The following is a 19697-nucleotide window of genomic DNA, read 5'->3' as shown; positions in this document are numbered from 1 at the left end:
ATCAAAGATGACTCCAAGGCTTTTAGACTGACAGCATGTGTACGATGAGCAACAGGGTTGGGGAGGATGCAAGATGATAGAAGAATCACTGTTTTCATCACAGAGAGAGGAGGGAAATGTTCTTTCTGGGTTTGAGGAGTAGGACATTTAGGCAAAGGGGAAGGAGAATAATTTTTTTTTTTAAAACTAGGATGAGGGTTCCTTTGACCTCAGGAGGCGATAGAAAACCTCAACAAGGCTGGGGAGTTGGGGCCACACAGGAATCCAGAAGACAGAAGAACTCTTGAGAGCATGGCCATGAGTGTGTATTTCACGGCCAAGTCCCAAGATGATGGATGAGAGCCATCCTGATATGTGTAGATTTGACTTGTTTCTCACCTTCTGGGGAGATGTCTTGAGTCAGTCCCCAGAGCTAGTTCCCATGGCTCCTGTTCAGGACCGTATTTGAAGACCCAGCTCTGGGGACATCAAGGACTGAGAGAAGGAACAGCAGGAGTGTGTGAACAGGCAGGTCTTTGCGGATGGGGGGCATTAGGAGCAGAGTCGTGAAAACTTCCTGTAGGCTCCTTCTCTTAAGCTAGACCCCTCAGGGAAGGAAGGAGGCAACAGAGACTGAGGGTGGTATGTAGCAGGAGAGGAAAGAAGGAGCTGTGGGAAACATGTCCATATTTCATTATCTGCTCATCATTACAGAAGTCTTCCCTGAGTGCCTCCTATGTCTCTGGTGCTGTTCTCCTGCTGGGAAACTTGTAGTGAGAAGACAGGCAGCCACTGAGAAGGACTCTGCCACCTCAGCCTTCCTCCCCACACCCTGGTCCCCCTTCCCCATCCCTTCTACTATGTCACTCAGAGGGTCAGAGTGGGAAAAACTGTCAGAGCTGCAGATCTGAGACTTCTCAACACTAACGTAAAGTGTGGATTCCTCTTGCCTCTTGGAGCCCCAGCATTAGAATAATCTAGAGATGGTCTCCAAGGGAACCATCCCATTAGCTGCTCCTCATTCAGCCCGCTTCTGCCCACTTCCTGCATAGAACCCCCAGAACTCTTTGGATGCCCTCTAAAAACCCGTTTCCAGCCCGCCTCCTGCAGGACTCCACACGGTTCCTGGCATTGAGAACCTCTTAGAGGATCCACGATACTCCTGAGGGTATTGAGAGAGATGTATGACCTTCTCCTTACTCCACATGGGTCCTGACCCTGTGTGACCTGTGGGCTGGCCCCTCTTGCTGATTTGCCCTTTCTGGGACAGACCTTATCCTGCTGTCCCGGCCCCGCACTTACAGTCAGGCCCTCCACTTCCTGTGGACATAGATGGCAAACACGCCGATGGCCAGCAGCACCTTTGGGCCTAGGAAGAGGACAACCAGAAGTGGAGAAGACAGCTCTTGGCCTAGAAATCAAGGAACATGAGGAGCCATTAGAGGGGCCACACAAGAGTTGTTCCTAGGGCTACACTGAGTCCATCTGAGGCTACCTGGGCCATCAACATTCTGAAGATTTTGAACCTGCGTCCTGCCCTGCACTCAGGCTTGAGGCAGAAATCAGGGTTCAGAGGTTCCTCATTCTCACTCACCCCCTTCTCAGGCTGCCAGGGCTGTCCTCCTGAGGGAAGTGTGGAGAGAATGTGTCCTCAGTGACTCATAAGTGTGGCACCTGGTTTACTTACTTGATCCTCCCACCTCTACGGAGCAGGTACCATTATCCTCATTCTGATGAGGAAACTGAGGCTCAGAGAGTCACAAGATTAGTGAGAGTCAAACCTAGGGAAATCCATCATTGTTGTCCTGTAGAATGACCCAGAGACCTCGCCTTTTGGACCAAGACAAGTCCAGCGTCTCAGGGTCATAGGAATGAATGTCCACACAGCATGCAAGTGGAGAGAGGACAGGTTTCACGGTGGGTGAGAGAGTTGCAAGGCTGCCTCCTTTCAGACTGGGGTGAGGCTGGATGACCCCATGTTCTCAGGAGCCGAGGGAGCCCTCAGGGTGGGCTGATCTCCTGAGACCAGGCAGGAGAACACTCTGGTGAGTCTAGGAAGAGATCTCATGCTTGGGAGGGGCTTCAGACACCGTCCGGCCCACCAGGACCCCAGTGCCCATGTCAGCTGAAATCCTTCTGTTTGACCTGGAAAGTAGTCATCTGAGGAAGCACTGTTTGGGTTCTTTGCATTTTTACAATAATCAGTTTTTGCTTTTAAAATTAAATAAATAAAGGTATTAAAATAATTTTTTGTAAGTAAAATAATCCTTAAGGACGGAGAGGACACCTCACCCTTTTGTATTCCTGGGGGTGTTGCAGGATGACAGTTCTCACTGAGCACCTCTTTGAGACTTTCTCTCAGATGAAGGCAGCGGTGTTGCCCAAGTTTTCACCTCCTTTTGGAGGGCAGCTTGCATCCAAGGGCTGGCTGAACTGGAGTCAACAGGCTCAGCCCGCTCCCCTCCATTGAGGGCAGCTCAGAAAGACCCCCTGGCTGTACAGCTCTGTGAGAGGGGTCGAGTCTTTGTTGTGCCTGCTCTCTGGTCAACAGCTCCCTTTCCCAGTCCCGCTCCTTCACACAGACGTGTTGATCCGGGCAGCACGCCACAGTAAGCTGCCGCATTCTCATCTCCATTTCAGAGTCTGCTTCCCAGTGTAACCGACCTATGAGAGTTCGTTTGGAAGTGGTCTGGAAAGCAAACTCTAAATGCAAATATGGAACTGGATCACTGGACTGGCTGACCAAGAGGACCCCAGCACTGGTGGGAAGTGGAGCAGAGGTAGGCCTGGCCTCCCCTCATGGTGCAAGTGTTCAGACTTCACCAGTGGTGAACTGGGAGGGTGTAACCAGAGGAAGGGAATACCTTGGCATCAGGCATTTGAAATTGAGCTGAAAAATTGTAATTATAAGCACTATGGAATTGGATGGCTGTTGCTGGGGCATCAACCCTTCGGAGAAAGATAATGAAAAGTAAGAGCGATTAATCACAAGTTGAAGGTCAAGTCTGAGGGCCAGAGGACTACCTGGCAGCACTGCAGAGTCTTATCTCCTAGACCCAGAGGGCGGAAGAAGTGAGGATGGGCCCAGGGCACAATTACATTAGCAGAGCTGCAGAGGAGGTTGAATTCTCAGCTTCAGTGGCCTGCTCTGCCAGAATTGGGCCCTGATGGGGAAGGATGGACCCTGAGATGTGGGACAGTGTCATATGGGACAAAGCACTCAGGAATCTTCAGTGACTTCTGGGTGCTGAGAACAATGGCAGCAGCACAACTCCTTATCTCCAAAAACGGCCTCTCAAACCACAAGAAAACACAAAGAGGGGAAAGTAAATTCTACTCAAAGTGGCTCTCAGTATTAGTTGAAGAGAAAAATGCTAAGACTTCAAAATAACTGAGTCAATAAAAAAATCACCGAACCATAGTGCAGAATCTGTCACTAGGCTGCCATCCCAGCCTCACCCAGCCGCCAGGAAAAGTGACAGGGCAGCTAGCAAAGGAGCCTGAGAGTTATTTGGAAATCCCACCACCAATAGTAAATCCACCATAAATTTGAAAATGTTGGAAAAGTGTCCTGCACATGAGAACATGGACCATAGGAAGGAGTTTCAAATTGTGTCCAGTTGAAAAGGGTTGTCACAGAATCCTCAGAATCTGTGAATCTGCTACTTACATGGTAAAAGGCACTGGCCTTGGTGATTAACTTAAAGATCTCGAGATGGGGACACCATCTTGGGTTATCTGAGTGGAGCCAGTGTGATCACAAAGATCCTTATAAGTGAAAGAGGGGGGCAGGAGAGTCGGAGAAGGAGATGTGAAAACAGAATCAGAGGTCAGAATGAGGGGGGCCCTTACTGAGGAATGGGGGCAGCCTCTAGGAGCTGGAAAAGGCAAGGACAGGGAGTCTCCCCTGGAGCCTCCAGGAGGAGCACAGCCCTGGCCCATTGTAGACTCCTGACCTCTAGAACTGTAAGGTCATAAATTTGTGCTCTTTAAAGCCACTAAAACTGTGGTGATTTGTTACAGCAGGAATAGGAACCTAATACAAGGAGGCTGGGACATTTTAAAGGACAGATGTGACTAAAGGGACAGGCTCATTTTAAAGTGCGTAACTTCTGGGGCAAAAAGGCTAAAAATAAGGAAGAAGTAGTGTTTGGCAATTTCACGGTGAAGAGAAAAAGGAAATCAAGGGGAGGGTTATGTAAGGTCTAAAAAGACAAAGAGAACCAAAAAACTCAGAGGTCTCAGAACCTTTCTCCCACTGTCAAAACCAACCAACACAAACTCCATTAACATACCTGGATTGTGCTGTACTGAGAGAAGAGAGGAACGTTCAACTAGAAATATGGTAAAACATCCCAATACCATAAAAACAAACATAAAGATGTGCATCCTCATGCTAAAACCGTTGCACCCAATACTGCAGTGGCTGGAACCATCAGATGCCCAGGGCAGGCTGGGCATCCCGCCGCAGCAAGATCTCAAATGCATCTTGCACTTTGCTCCTGCCTGCCAACCAGGACAACCCAAAAACCATGCTCGGCCTCATTACGTTAGTGAGCGTTTTCGGTCAGGCACACTGAGAGCACCCAGAAGTAACAGCCATGTTCCGAGCCCCACAGGAGATAGAGATTAAGGAGCAAAACCAGGCTGGTTCAGACAGGACGGCATAGACCCAACTCTCTTTGCTCTCTCTGTTCAGTACAACTCTGACCCTTAGAAACAACATGAGGTACAAGCACAGGAGGACTCTGGAAGGGGGATGAAGAAGCAGACTGGCTGGCGCCTGAGGACTGGAGGGAGAACCCAGCAGCTGGGGGTCTAGATTCCACTCTCCCAACTGCCCAGCACAGGAGGAGACCAGACAAAGGAGAAGTGTAACGTCAGCCATCTCAGTTCCCGCCTCAAGAAATGAGAAAAGGAGGAGCAAAGTAAACACAGAAGAAGGAAGGACACAGTAAAGAAAAGAGGAGAAAAATCAATGAAATTGAAAACAGAGAAGCAATAGAGAAAATCTCTGAGGCAAAAAACAGGTTCTTTGAAAAGATCAATAACATTGAAAACTTGTAGCAAGATTGATGACGAAGAAAGGAGAAATGACACATTCCAGTATCAGGAATGAAAGAGGGGACATCACCGCAGACCCTGCAGACATCACAAAGATAATATGGGGAGATTGTGAACAACCCTACAGGCAGATTTGACAACCATAGAAAATGGACCAAATTCCTCAAAAAGCACAGCCTACCACAATTCACTCAATATGAAATGTATAATTTGAATAGACCTAAACTATTGAGAGAATTGAATTGGTAATTTAAAAATTCATGAAAAAAAACTCTCAAGACCCTGATGGTTTCACAGGAATATTCTACCAAGCACTTATAGATGAATTAATACAAATTTTGGTTCAAATAGACAGCTATAAAAGATATTTCGGAAAATGTGAGCATATACTGCATTTTAGATGATATTGTTAATTTTATTAAGTGTGTGATGGTATTGGTTTTGTAGAAAAGCCAACGTCGTTAATCACATGACCACACAGTAGTGGACTCCACTTGCATCTGGATGTGCACACATGACAAGTTATTAGTGGACACAATTGTGTAACTTCTGTATGTCTCCTTTTTTGAGGGGAATTAGACAATTTCCTATCTTTATTATTCCAGCAGGCAGGGTCATGGACATTCGGTATCCCAGGGCTGACCCAACAGATCAGGACACCACCATCAGGCATGTGGGAAGGGACATGGCCCTTTGAAGGGTTTTCTGGAGTAAAGACTCCTGGAAACCTGACTCGATTCTCTTCTGATGTTACCTGAGAGAGAAATAAGACATATTTTGTTCATAGAAACGAGGACTCTGTAGGTCCTTGGACAATGCCCAGCTGAGGGGTAAGGTGTCTCTGATTAGCACATATTTCCTGTACAGGCTGGTGGTCCCTGTCCTCGGGGACTCAGATTTACCTGACTAGTGTAGCCCAATCACCTGGTCTAATGGCAAGATGTCTTCAACAACATCCCCCCTCACCCATTGCTCCCTGAGTATCTTCTGTAAAACTCCAAACTCACAGGTGGTTGAAGCAGGAAAGGAGATCACAGATGAACTGGAATTTGCGCGTAGTAAATGTGCAGTGAGAGGTTCTTATTATTGTTGGTGCATTGTCAGAAATCAGGGAACAAAGGAGGCCTGAGCTGTGGCCACTCAGGGTTGACTAGGTGCCTGGTCCAGACTCAAACCCCACACCTCAGGGGTCCCCTTCCAGAATTCCACAGAGTACTAGGTGCAGGCATCTGCTGGGGTGACATTACTGATGTGAATGGAAAAGTCCAGGGTAGAATAGGGACTAGGCAGAGGTTAGAATGAGCAAGGGGGAAGGAGGTCGGCTGATGTGGATGGTGACGTAATCATGGCCAGGTGAAGAAAGCAGGAGGCAGGATGCTCTGAACAAGATGATTTCCATCCTTCCCTTCTTTCTTTAATGTGTATTTAGGTCAAAAGATCTATAAAGATATGTCTGAAACTCTTACCAGTGGTGACTCTTGGAGTGTGGGATTTGGCAGAGGGGAGATCACTTCCAAGTTCTACTTTATATTTATAGTCTTCTAGATTATTCTGTAACAAGTTTAACTGCTCCTTTTTTTTTTTTTTTTTTAAGGAAGATTAGCCCTGAACTAACTGCTGCCAATCCTCCTCTTTTTGCTGAGGAAGACTGGCCCTGAGCTAACATCCGTGCCCATCTTCCTCTACTTTTTTATATGTGGGACACCTACCACAGCATGGCGTGCCAAGTGGTGCCATGTCCACACCTGGGATCCAAACCGGTGAACCCCAGGCTGCCGAAGCGGAACATGTGAACTTAACCACTGCGCCACCGGGCCGGCCCCATAACTGCTACTTTTAGCATTTAAAAAAAGGATAAAATTTAAAAAGAGCCACATGAGTTGGAGTGGAGGGCTCACCAGGGGTTCCACCTGTGTCCTGCTCCTTCTGGTGGGCACAAGCCTCCAAGGTATGGTGTTTGGTGACCACTGGCTGCCCGTCATGCTCCACCTGGCAGGTGAGCAGCGCATCCTCCCTGTGGGCAGATGAGTTCACCACGAGCCAGCTCGTCCAGTTAAAGGTCCCATCCTTGTTCTCTATGAGGATTGAGGCTGTTTCTGTTTGAGTCACATTTCCGTTCTCCAACCAGGTCAGCTTTAGGTGCCGGGGGTAGAACTTGTGCTCCTGGGAGGTGATGTTCACCAGGTTCCCTGCCAGGGGATGTTGGGAAACCTCCAAGGTAGGTGGAACTGAAACAGCACAGGGCAGAAGCTCTGACCTTATGGAACAGACAGGTCACAGAGGAGGGCTCCATAACTGACCTGCCACTACAGATGGGAATCACCCGGGACAGTGCCAGGCATGCAGCAGGGGCTCAAACAGCGAAGGTACTCTCTGCATATGAATGAATCACTAAGCACAGTGCCAGGCACACAGTAGGTGCTCAGGGACTGGTAGCTCCTATTAGGGTCACAATGAGTGAAATCAACCAGCACAGCCTCTGGCACCCAGTGGGAAGATAATAACTGTAGTGAAATAAACGAAATCACCAAGCACAGAGGGGCTGGGCTTAGAGTAGGTGCTCAGTAATTGGAGCGGCTACTGGTAAGCAGATGACACTACCTAGCACAGAGCTTGGCATGTGATGGGTGTTCACCTCACAGCTACCACTGAAACTGGAGTGAGTGACCAGCACATCCAGGAGCCTGGTGTTTGGGAAGGACTGTCAGGAATTGGGTTCCAGGAAATTCAAGGCCTGGAGGAAACAGCAGGGGGAGAAGCTGGCTTGGGAGCTTGGGTGCAGGTGCGGGCTTGGGCTGGGAGTGAGAGGCGTCTACCTCGGATGGTCTCAGACAAGTTGGCCGTCCCACGAAGAGGAGGGACCCCCTTCAGGGTGACGTGGGCCACCTCGCAGATGACCTGGGAGCGAACATCCCCCGGGGCCAGCAGCACCTGGGCTGTGCTGGAGACGCTGTAGGACACACTGTCTCCCTCTGGGTCCACGTTGGTCTGGGAGGCTGAGAGCTCATTGCCATTTGTGAACCATTTCAGGGTGATGTTTCTGGGGGAGAAGCCGTGGGACTCACAGGTGAAGCTCACTGTCTGCTTGGGCGGGGCCCTCGCCATGGGGCCCGATATCACGGGGGCAGAGGGTTTGGCTACAAAAGGAGCATTTATGAACAATAAACATGACTGTGACTATATCACTGATCATAAGCATGTGACACTAAGAGCCTTCACATACATTATTTTTTAATCCTTCTATTAGTGCTGGGAGGGCGGGTCATCACTCTCATCCTACAGAGGAGGACAACAGGCTCCAGAGGTGAACTCTGAGTAGGGGGCAGGGTTCTGGGGAGACTCTGTTGCTACCACATCTAGGAAGGAAATTAGGTAAAAATCCAACAAATTAGAATACACACACCCACTGACCTAGCAGTGCCACTTCCAGTGGGCATCTCCCACTTGAGTAGAGTGGTGAGTGCTGGTTCTTTTTTTTGGGGGGGGGGGGGCGGTGGGGAAGATTAGCCCTGAGCTAACTACTGCCAGTCCTCCTCTTTTTGCTGAGGAAGCCTGGCCCTGAGCTAACATCCGTGCCCATTTTCCTCTACTTTATATGTGGGACGCCTACCACAGCATGGCGTGCCAAGCAGTGCCATGTCCGTACCAGGGATCCAAACTGGCGAACCCCGGGCCGCCGAGAAGTGGAACGTGCGCACTTAACTGCTGCGCCACTGGGCTGGCCCCACTGCAGTGCTGTTTTAATATCTCAAGGTTGGGAACAACTTTGCATCCATCAATAGATGACTGTAAAATGAGGGATTCTGTCTCCATACGATGGAGTGTTAGGCAGCTGTGGAAACAATGGCAGCTCTCAGGGTTGATATGGAATGCTTGATTGGGGATGATGTGCTTGAAAATTGGGAGAAGTTCCCAGTCACCTTGGGCCTTAGGGGCTGAATGTGATGGGCATTCTGAACCTTTGGGAAACTGATGAAAAGGAAATACGCTGGCTCCCTGTTCAATGGTTTGGTTTAACAAGTTTTCATTCAGTGCTTCCTATGGGCCAAGCTCTTCCATGGAAAGAGTGTCCAATGCCAGGGCAAGGAGTCTTCCCAGAATGAGATCAGGTTCCGGAACAATCCCCTCACTCACTGGCCATGTGACTGAGGGCCAGTCCCCCAACACCTCTTGGCCTCAGTCTCCCCATCTGTACACAGTGGCTTGGACTAGGTGGGTTTAAATGTCCATTGTGAAGTTTTAGGATTCAGGATTCTGGGCCTCTGGCAGGAAACCCCGAATGAGCAATGTTGTTGCCTCAATGGAGAAGCCCTAAATCACCCACATAGGGAGCTTCTTCCCTGGGTGAGGGACATTCTGAGATCGCCCAGCTCTGCCCAGAGCCTTCAGTGACTATGTGAGTTGGTTCCTGAATCACACGAGGGTTTTCTGGACAGACACAGAGCAAACACCCAACCTCTGTGCATCTCCTCAGAGTAAACAGTGATTCTGTGCCTTAAGAGGGTTTTCCTCTCAATGTGATGTTTCTGAAGGTGAAGTGTTGAAACACACGTTCTCCTCTCCTTGCCCTGCATGGATTACTTTTCTCACAGGAAGGCAAGAGAACGTGAGCTTCCTGGGAGAAGAGCCTTGGCCTACTGTGTACACTGCTGCTTCCCCAGAACCCAGAGCACAGCCTGGCACATAGTAGGTGCTTAGTAACTGCTGAGTAAAGGAAGCCTCCTTCATATTGAGGGGCACTCTCTGGAGGCAGGGGCAAGGTTTGGCCTTGTGACTCTGTGAGTCACTCAGACTTTCAGTTCGCTCATCCCTGGAACCAAAATGATGGACTGGATTGGAAAAGGCAAGGGCTGTGGATCCAGGCAGACGGGGGTTCAGACTTTTCCCTCCCTTTACCAACTGTGGGGCCTTAAGCAACTAGGACGACTTCTCCAGGCCTCAGCTTCCCTGATCTGTGGAAGGGGGTGACATCAGATCATGAATAAGCACCCACGGCTACATCTGATTCTTGTTGTTACTCAAAGAATGGAAGGCGTTATTATTGATTTGTTGTCACACACGAGGGGACAAAGGAGGCCCACTCTGTACTCACCACTCACGGTGAGCTGGGTGCCTGGTCCAGGCTTAAACTCCACGTCAGGGCTCCCTTTCTGGAACTTCACACAGTAGTAAGACACCAGTGTCTGCTGGGGTGATACTACTGATGCGGTTGGAAAAATCCACGTTGTTTCTCTTTGTGTTGTCTGAAACATGTGTTACCCGGGAGAAGTGTCCTCCTTTGAAACGGCAGATTAACTCTCTGCCTGTCCCTGTCCCTCTGAACCACTCGACGGGCCCCACGGGGATCAAGGAGGTCAGGGTGCAACGCAGAGTGGCCGTCTCTCCAGCTGCGATAGACACTGACTTCTCAGGCTGAATCACCTGCAGCTCTTCCTCACCTGCCGCTGCTGGAGCAAAACAGACTGATTATTCATCCTTATGTGATCCTGTAGGTTTTCTCCAGTGTTTATCAACAATAGCTCTCATTGACTGAGTACACATCATGAGTGGGCCTTGAGCTGAGTACGTTGCATGTATCATTGCACATAATCTTCACAATGAGCCTGTAATGTGAGACCCGATTACAAATGAGGAAACTGATGTGCAGAGAGGTTAACTGATGTGACAGAGAGCCACACTGAGTGTCTCTCTGGGAATTTTATGATTCATCAAATATTTCTGGCTGTTCACTCTCTGGCCTCCTGGTGTGTTCCTGGACCTTTGCATTGGGTGGGACCATGAGACTTCTTTAGACCATTGACTTATGGGCAGAAGTGATGGAAGTACTTTTGGGATTTGCATTTAACTTCAAGAACCTCTGCACATCAATTTCCCAATTCCAATTCCCTCTTCCACATGCTCATGATGGGATCTGCTCCATCAGCCTGGATACTTGAGTGAGAGTGATGGGCAGAGCTTCCAATGCACAAGGAGCATATAGTTTAAATAAGAAGTCAAACATTGTTTCCAGTTCCTGGGGTTTGTGTCCATAGCATAATCATGTTATATTAGTTTCCTAATCCTGCTGTAACAGATTACCAGAAATCTAGTAGCTTAAAACAACAGAAATTTATTATCTTATAGTTCTGGAGGTCTGAAGCCCCAAAATGGTGTTTCTGGGCTAAAATAAAGGTGGCAGCCAAGCTGCATTTCTTCTGGAGGCGCTCTTCGTTGTCTTTCCAAATTCTAGAGGCTGCCCACATGCCTTTTCTCAGAGTTCCCATCTTCCTATCCCTCCAACCTCTTGCTTCCATTGTCACTTATTCTTCTCTACCTTTGATGTTTCTGCCTCCTTCTTATAAGGACCCATGTGATTACATTGGGCCCACCTTGGTAATCTAGGATAATCTCCCCATGTTAAGAGTCTTAACTTAATCACTTCTGCAAAATCTCTTTTGCCATATAAAGTAAAATTCACAGATTCTGAGTATTAGGACATGGACCTCTTTGAGGGGCCATTTTTCTGTCTACCACACACGTCTCTCACTGTTACAGAAACCAATTGCTTATCAAAAACCTATGTATATGGCACTGTCACACAGATTGAATGACAGAGCAACTTATCGGAATCTGAAAGAAGCACTATTCAAGCAGTGCACTGGTGAAACAGTTTGTAAGATAAAACTAGAAATCAATAATAGAAGGAGAAATGGAATGTTCATAAATACAAAGAAGTCAAATAACACACTCTTAAAAAAATCACTAGGTCAGAAAAGAAATCACAAGAGAAATTAGAGAATACCTTGGGACAAATGGAAACAAAAACACAATATACCAAACTTATGAGATGCAGCAAAAGCAGGGCAAATAGGAAATTTATAGCTGTAAATGCATACATTTAAAAAGAGAAAGGTCATAAATCAATAACTTTACTATATACCTCTTCACAAATTAGAAAAAGAGAAAGATAAACCCAAAACCCAAAGTGAGCAGAAGGAAGGGAATAATGAGGATTAGTTCAGAGATAAATAAAACTCGAATGGAAAAACAACAGAGAAAATCAACAAAACCTAGAGAGACTCTTCAAAAAGATCAACAGAATTGACAAAGCTTTAGTTAGACTGACTGAGAAAAACAGAGGGAAGACTCAAATAACTAAAACCAGAATTGAAAGGACACTACTAAAATTTTACAGAGATTAAAAGAATCACAAAAGAGTGCTATGAGCTATTGTACACCAATAAATTGGATATCCTAGATAAAATGGACGAATTCCTAGAAACATGCAGCTTACCAAGACTACATCATGAAGAAATAGGAAATCTGGATAGACCTATAACTAGGAAGGAGATTTGAAACAATAATCAAAAATCTCCCAACATAGAAAGGCTCAGGAGCACTAGAATACACTGGTGAATTCTACCAAATGTTTAAAGAACTAACACTAATTTTCCTCAAACTCTTTAAAAAACTTAAAGAGGAGAGCCAGCCCTGATGGCCTAGTGGTTAAAATTTGGCATGCTCTGCTTTGGCAGCCCGGATTCCATTCCCAGGTGCGGAACCACACCACTCATCTGTCAGCAGCCGTACTGTGGTGGCAGCTCACCTAGAAGAACTAGAAGGACAACTAGAATATACAACTATGTACTGGGGCTTTGGGGAGGGGGAAATTGAAGAGGAAGGAAGTCTTCCTATCTCATTCAGAGTCATTCTGAGACTCATTTGTAGGCCAGCATTATCCCAATACCAAAGCCAGACAAATGCACTATAGGAAAATTACAGACCAATGCCTCTTATGAAAATTGATGCAACAACCCACAACAAAATATTAGCAAACCAAATTCAACAGAACATTAAAAGAATTTTACCCCATGACCAACTGGTATTTATTCCTGGAATGCAGGAATGGTTCAACATATAAAAATCAAACAATGTAATAAACCACATTAATAGAATGAAAAGAAAAATAAACAGATGATCATCTCATTGAGGCAGAAAAAACATTTGATAAAAGTCAACATTTTTCATGACAAAACAACCAATAAATTGGGAATAGATGGAAATTTCCTAAAAATGGTAAGGTCATATGAAAAACCCACAGCTAACATCATACTCAAGAGAGAAAGTCTGAAAGGTTTTTCCCCTAGGATTGGGAACATGACAAAGATGCCCACTTGCTCTAATTCTATTCAACACAACACTGTAAGTTCCAGAAAAAGCAATTAGGCAAGAAAAATAAATAAAAGACATTCAAACTGGAAAGGAAGAAGTAAAACTATTCCTGTTTTCAATGACATGATTTTATATGTAGCCATTCTAGAGGTTACACACACACACACACACACAAACACAGAGTTAATAAATAAATTCACTAAATTTTCAGGAAAAAAAATCAACAGACAAAAATCAGTTGCATTTCTATACACTAGTGATGAACAATCCAAAAAGGAAATTAAGCAAACAATTCCATTTATGATAGCATCAAAAAGTATAAATACTTAGGTGTAAATTTAACCATAGAGATGAAAGACTTGTACACTGAAAGGTACAAAACATTGCTGAAAGAAATTAAGGAAGACACAAGTAATGGAAAAACATCCCATGTTCATGGATTGGAAGACTTCCTATTGTTAAGATGAGTATTGAATACTACCTAAAGCAACCTACAGATTCAATACAATTCCTCTCAAAATCCCAATGATGTTCTTTGCAGACATAGAAAAGCCTATTTGAAAATTCATATGAAATCTCAAGGGACCCCAAATAACCAAACGATCTTGAAAAAGAACACAGTTGGAGGACTCACACGTCCTAATTTAAAAACTTGCTACAAAGCCACAGTAATCAAAATGTGGCACTGGCATCAGAACAGATATAGAGACCAATGGAATAAAGAGCCTAGAAATAAACCCTCACACATGTGGTCAAGTGATTTTTAACAAGGATGGCAAGACCATTCGATGGGGAAAGGATGATCTTTTCAAATGATGGTGGGGAAACTGGATATCCACACACAAAAGAATGAATTTGGGTCTTTACCTTATACTATGGACAAAAATGAATTCAAAATGGATCAAAGACCTAAATATGAGAGCTAAAACTATAAAATTCTTAAGAAAAACCATAGGAAAAACTCTCCATGACATTGGATTTGGCAATGATTTTTTTCAATATGACACTAAAAGCACAGACAGCAAAAGAAAAATATGTAAATTAGACTTCATAAAAATTAAAACCTTTTGTGTATCAGAGGACACTATCAAGACAGTGAAAAGGCAACTCACAGAATGGAAGAAAATATTTGCAAGCGTATATCTCATGAGGGATTAATATCCAGAATATATAAAGAACTCTTATAATTCAATGATAAAATAACAAATAACCCAATTAAAAGATAGATAAAGGATTTAAATAAATATTTCTCCAAAGAAGATATACAAATGGTCAGTAAGCACATGAAAAGATGCTCAACACTACTAGTCATTAGAAAAATGCAAATCAAAACCCCTATGAGATAAGTCCTTCATATCCTTTTGGATGGCTATTATCAAAAACAAAATAAAAACAGAAAATAAGTATTTGCCAAGAGGTAGAGATATTGAAACCCTTGTGTGCTGTTGGTAGGAATATAAAATAGTGCAGCTGTGGTGGAAAACAGTGGTGGTTTCTTAAAAAGTTAAATATAGAATTTGCCATATGATCACAACAATTCTACTCCTAGGTATATACTCCAAAATGATAAAAGCTGGGACTCAGACAGACACTTGTACATCAGTGTTTCAGTGTTCATAGCATCATTTTTCATAATAGCCAACAAGTAGTAGAAAGAATCCAAATTTCCATCAAGAGATGTATGGATAAACAAAATGTGGTCATATACATACAATGGAATGTTATTCAGCCCTCAAAAACAATGCTATTCTGATATATCTTATAAGATGGATGAACCTTGAAAATATTATGCTAAGTCAAAGAATCCACATTCAAAAGGACAAATAACTGATTCCACTGATTCCACTTATATGACATACCTAGAATAGGCACATTCATAGTAACAAAAAAGCAGAGGTTACTAGGAGCTGAGGAGAAGGAAGAATGGGAAGTTACTGTTTAATGGGAACAGAGTTTCTACTTAGGATGTTGAAAATGTTCTGGAAATGTATACTAGTGATGCTTTCACAACATTGTGAATATACTTGATGCCACTGAATTGTATCCTTAAAAATGGCTAAAACGGTAAGTTTTATGTTATGTATATTTTACCACAATTAAAAATATGTACTAAGACAAGCTGATCGCCCCATGTAGAGTCTTTGAATTGGACTAAATGGCTCAAGGAAAAAGATAAAATGTGTGGTTCTAAAGGCTGATAGATTTCAGAAACGTGCACTTGGATGGAGAGATAAGACCATGGGAGGAAGCAAGGAAACCACAGACTTCAAAATTGTGTTTTGAAGAGAATTGTGGGTGGTTGACTGTGCTTGGAGAATGAGTTATTATCTGAAGGGACGCAAGTCCCCTTTGGGCCAATCACTGAAGAGCAGGTGCAAGACTCTCCAGTTCCACGTCACCGCCTCAGTGACTAGCCAGTATCTGGACTCAGAGAGAGATACAAAAAGATTCCTCCTTATTTGAAGTGTTCTCAAAAACAGGTGGATTCTGGTGGCAGGAATATAAATCAGAAGCTCAGGGTGTTGTGGGACCACAAATGAATTCTGTGTTCTTTTCTGTTTCTTAGCGACTCCTCAGGAGAAAATTTGTGTTCACCTTTGGAGTTTGTGAGCTGGTGAAACGCACCCACTTAGCACTGTTTGTACCCAAACCTGCCTCCTAAAGAGGGCACGCGCTACTACAGGGCAGGTTGTGGTGTGCCCAGAACATCGGGTGGTTTGGGTTTTTAAGTCTGGAGAAGATTGGAAGCTAAGACAAAAATGGGGAGAAACATGGATGAATCCTGGAGGAGAAATGGAGGGAATAGAGGATGGAGGAGAGAAGAGGGACCAGAGGGTCGAGACCCGTCTGCCAGCTGTGTGTCTATAATTCTCATATTTACATCTCTGGTCCAAGCTTTTCCCCTGAACTCTGGACTTGTATGTCAACTGCACACTGACCTTGTTCCTTGGATGGAAATAAACATCTACAGTTAACGTGTCCCAAACCAAACTCCCGAATTTCCCCACAGCCCTCTGTGTCCAGCTGAGGCACCTTTATTCTTCCAGATGCTCAGGTCACAAAGGCTTGGACTCTTTCTCTCCCACCCCCAATCCTCTGCATCAGGAAATCCTGTTGGCTCCACTCCAGCAGGCATCCAAAATCGGCCTCTTTCCGCATCTCTACTAGCTACTGCCCTGGTACAAGCCACTTTTTCTTGTTTGCGTGAAGGCAATGACCTCTTACTTGCTCTAGTTGCTTCTATCTATGTCCTGTTTAGTCTCTTCTCAATCAAATGCTGGAATAATTTAAAGCTCATGGCAGATCACATCTATTCTCTCTTCAAATCCTTGCAGTGGCCCCTAAGTCGCTCAGAGCAAAAGCCCAAATCCTTGAACACAGCATGAAGATCCTACTCACAGGGCCTTTGCACGTGCTGTTCATAGTCAGGAAGGCTCTTCCTCATACCACTACAAGGCTCACTTCTGCACCTTCTTTTTCTCTTTACTCAGATTTCCTCTTTTTTAGTGATGCCCATGCAGACTATCATACTAAGCATATCCCACCCTGTAGTGTCTCCCAGTTCTGTTTCTACCTCTTATGGGGGAGGAAGACAATTCCTCCACCCATTCTAGGTCTTTCTGGCTGGTCTACGAATTAAAATTGACATGAAACAGAATAACAGGAGAAAATCAAACAAAGCTTTATAACATATATACATGGGAGAAACCCAGGAAAACTGAGTAACTCTCCAGAATGGCCAAAGCTGTCACGTTAGGTAGCATCTTCAGCTAAAGACAAAGGAGAATGTTGAGGGTAGTGGTTTGGGACTTCAAAGGGAAGGAAGGAAATTTACGTGGAGATGGAAAATCCAAATGTTTGATAGACAGAACTTTGTTAAGAATGGGCTTAGCAAGGACCCTCACAGTCTGTCTACAGATACCCAGAGTTATCCATGGTGACGGCCCGTCCTGGGGACAGGTCTTCTATCTTAAATTATTTTAGGCAGTTATGGGGAAGATCAAAGTTTCTTTCAGAGTCTTTTGTTCTTAAAAATAATCAAGGCAAGAGACACATTTTGGGGTGGCCTAGTCTGATCCCCCACACTATAATTTAATTTTCTCCTTAGCACATCATTTTCTGATACACTATATTATTTACTTATTTGCTATGTCTATTGTAACTGTCATTTCCCCACTAGGATATAAGCTCTATGAGGGCAACTACTTTGTCTCTTTTATAGATCAATGCACCCTAAGTTCCTATATCAGCTCCTGGCACATAGTTGGTATCTAAAAAATGTTTGGATGATGTGTGAATTGCCCCATGTGACTCCTCTCTGAGACCCTGAAGTCAATTTTAAGTGGGTAATCTCTGTGGAAGTTATGTCAAAACCTGAGTTTCCCATATAGATGACTTTGTGAAAAACCAAAGCAAATTGCACATATGCAGGAAGCAGAAAAGCCCAGGAGAAGAAAACCACAAACCCTCTTCCCCACACCCCACCCTTCCCCATAGCCAGTGGCAGCAGCTGCAGAAATCTCATGTTATGGAGGTGGGGTAATGGTTAAACCCATGAGTTCTAGAATCAGACTGCTTGAGTTCAAATCATAGCTCTACCGTTTACCTCTGAGTGACCCTGAAGCTCTCTGTGCTCCCGTTTTCTTATCTGTAATGTAGAGGTGACAAGAGTAGCTACCTTGGATGTGATGAATTTATGAGATAGCAGCTGTAGGTATTTCCAACAGTGTCTGGACATGGTGAGTGTTCAAGAAATTAAAGTTATTACTCATTAGCTTCTTGAGGTATGGAGGCTTCAGCTGACATTAGATGACGTAGATACAGATATGGATATGGATATAATTATAGACACAGATCATACAGGCAGGAGTCTCTGTATCTTTATCCTCTTCTCTTCCCCTCACTTCTATCCAGTATGGAAGAGGGACTCCATGACAGTACTGCACAAACAGAGAAGTTTGCTTCTCTGAAGAGTTTGGGGGAGTGTAAAGGGGGTAAATTTAGAGAAGTAGGAAGGATGCTGGATGAGAGAAAGGGAAAGTTAAGCATCTGTTCAATGTGTATTTCATGTAGACTGAAAATCATTTGGAGAGAGCAATAAGGAAAGTCTTTTCAAAAATCCTGTGCGTGTGTGGATAATTCCTCACACCCCCTCACACACATATACACACACAAATACATGCATTCACAAATAGATATAAAAGTGTGGCCTGGCATGCTAGTATACAAGGTTGTTTTGATGGTTAAATGAAGATATAATACATATTAAAAGCTCAGTAAAAATATGTTGCATAGGAACTGCCCAACGCATCACTAACACAGGTCTGCGAGCGCACACAGCAGAACTGAACTCTGCTGACCTCTCGGCGCCATGATGCTGACGACTATTCTTGTTTGCTTTTCTGTACTTTCTAGTTTTTCTGCAATTAGCCTCCTCTGAGAAGCTGAGCAACATAACGTGGTTAAAGGGATGAACTCTGGAGCTGGTCGCCCAGGGTTTGAATCTGGGCTACTCCACTGTCTTATGCAAGTGATATTGGGCAAGTTATGCTCTCTGCCTCAGTTTCCCCAGCTGAAAATCAGTGATAAAGTCGCAGCTATCACACAGAGTTGTTGTGAGGATTAGATGTGTTAACACGCACAAAGTTCTCCTTGTTGCTGTTTGAAGCATCATCTGTTTCTATGCCCCTGGTAACCAGCTGAAGGTGATGGATCCACAGAGAAAACGCTCAGATCCCTGATTTCATGCTGTCAGATAGTGCCCAGTCCTGTGCGTTCTGTGATAGCACTGGGTGGTGTACCTGTGTTTGCCTGGAGGCCCTAAAAGTCCAGGGTCAGGGAGAAGGAATTCTACCCCAAGGAATGCTCACCTGTGAGTCCCAGCAGCAGAGTCAGCAGCAGGCAAGGAGGAGGGGGGTGGGGCCTGGAGGCAGGGACAGGCATCCTGGAAGCCTGAGGAGCTGCTCTGTCCAAGTGTGTGTGCTGGGGAGAACCCTGACGCCCCTGCTCTGTGAAGGGGAGAGAAGGCCTGCCTTCTGTGACATAAGACGAAGTGCCTATGATGGGGTGATGTGGCTGTGACAGCAACCTACTTGTAGATTCTAGACAGTTCCTGCTTCTAGACTGTGAAATAGGAATCAGGCATAGGTGGCTACACTTGAGGAGTTACTCATCTTACGTTTTCAGAAAGTCGTGGACAGGCCTAGCAGAAATAAGGCTTCCTCCCTGTCAACAAAAGAAATCATTTCCTGACTTCTTTCAGGAGAGGAAGTGGGTTATATGACCCCGCAATTACACTCCCAGGCGTTTATCTCAGAGAAATGAAAACTGATGTCCACACAAAAACCCATGCATGAATGTTTATAGTAGCTTTCTTTCTAATAGCAAAACACAAGAAATATCCAAAATGTTCATAATAAGTGAACAGTTAAACAACTTTGGTGCATCCACACAAGGAAATTGTACTCAGCAATAAGAAGGAATGAATTATTTATGTGTGCAAC

At 44.9% G+C, this 19697-nt stretch overlaps 1 protein-coding gene across 1 annotated transcript; it reads right to left on the bottom strand.

Moving 5' to 3' along the window:
* Nucleotides 1-1283: 1283 nt before the first annotated feature.
* Nucleotides 1284-19137, bottom strand: LOC106833686 (signal-regulatory protein beta-1). Its single transcript, XM_044748506.2, is given in 6 exon segments — nt 1284-1390; nt 6942-7271; nt 7860-8180; nt 10136-10217; nt 10219-10490; nt 19065-19137. Coding segments are annotated over 6 exon segments (1185 nt in total).
* Between the last annotated feature and the right edge of the window lie 560 nt (nt 19138-19697).

This window comes from Equus asinus, chromosome 15 (genome assembly GCF_041296235.1).
Source record: "Equus asinus isolate D_3611 breed Donkey chromosome 15, EquAss-T2T_v2, whole genome shotgun sequence".
NCBI lineage: Eukaryota > Metazoa > Chordata > Mammalia > Perissodactyla > Equidae > Equus > Equus asinus.
The sequence above is the reverse complement of the archived record's forward strand: the minus strand, read 5'-3'. Positions and strand labels throughout refer to the sequence as shown.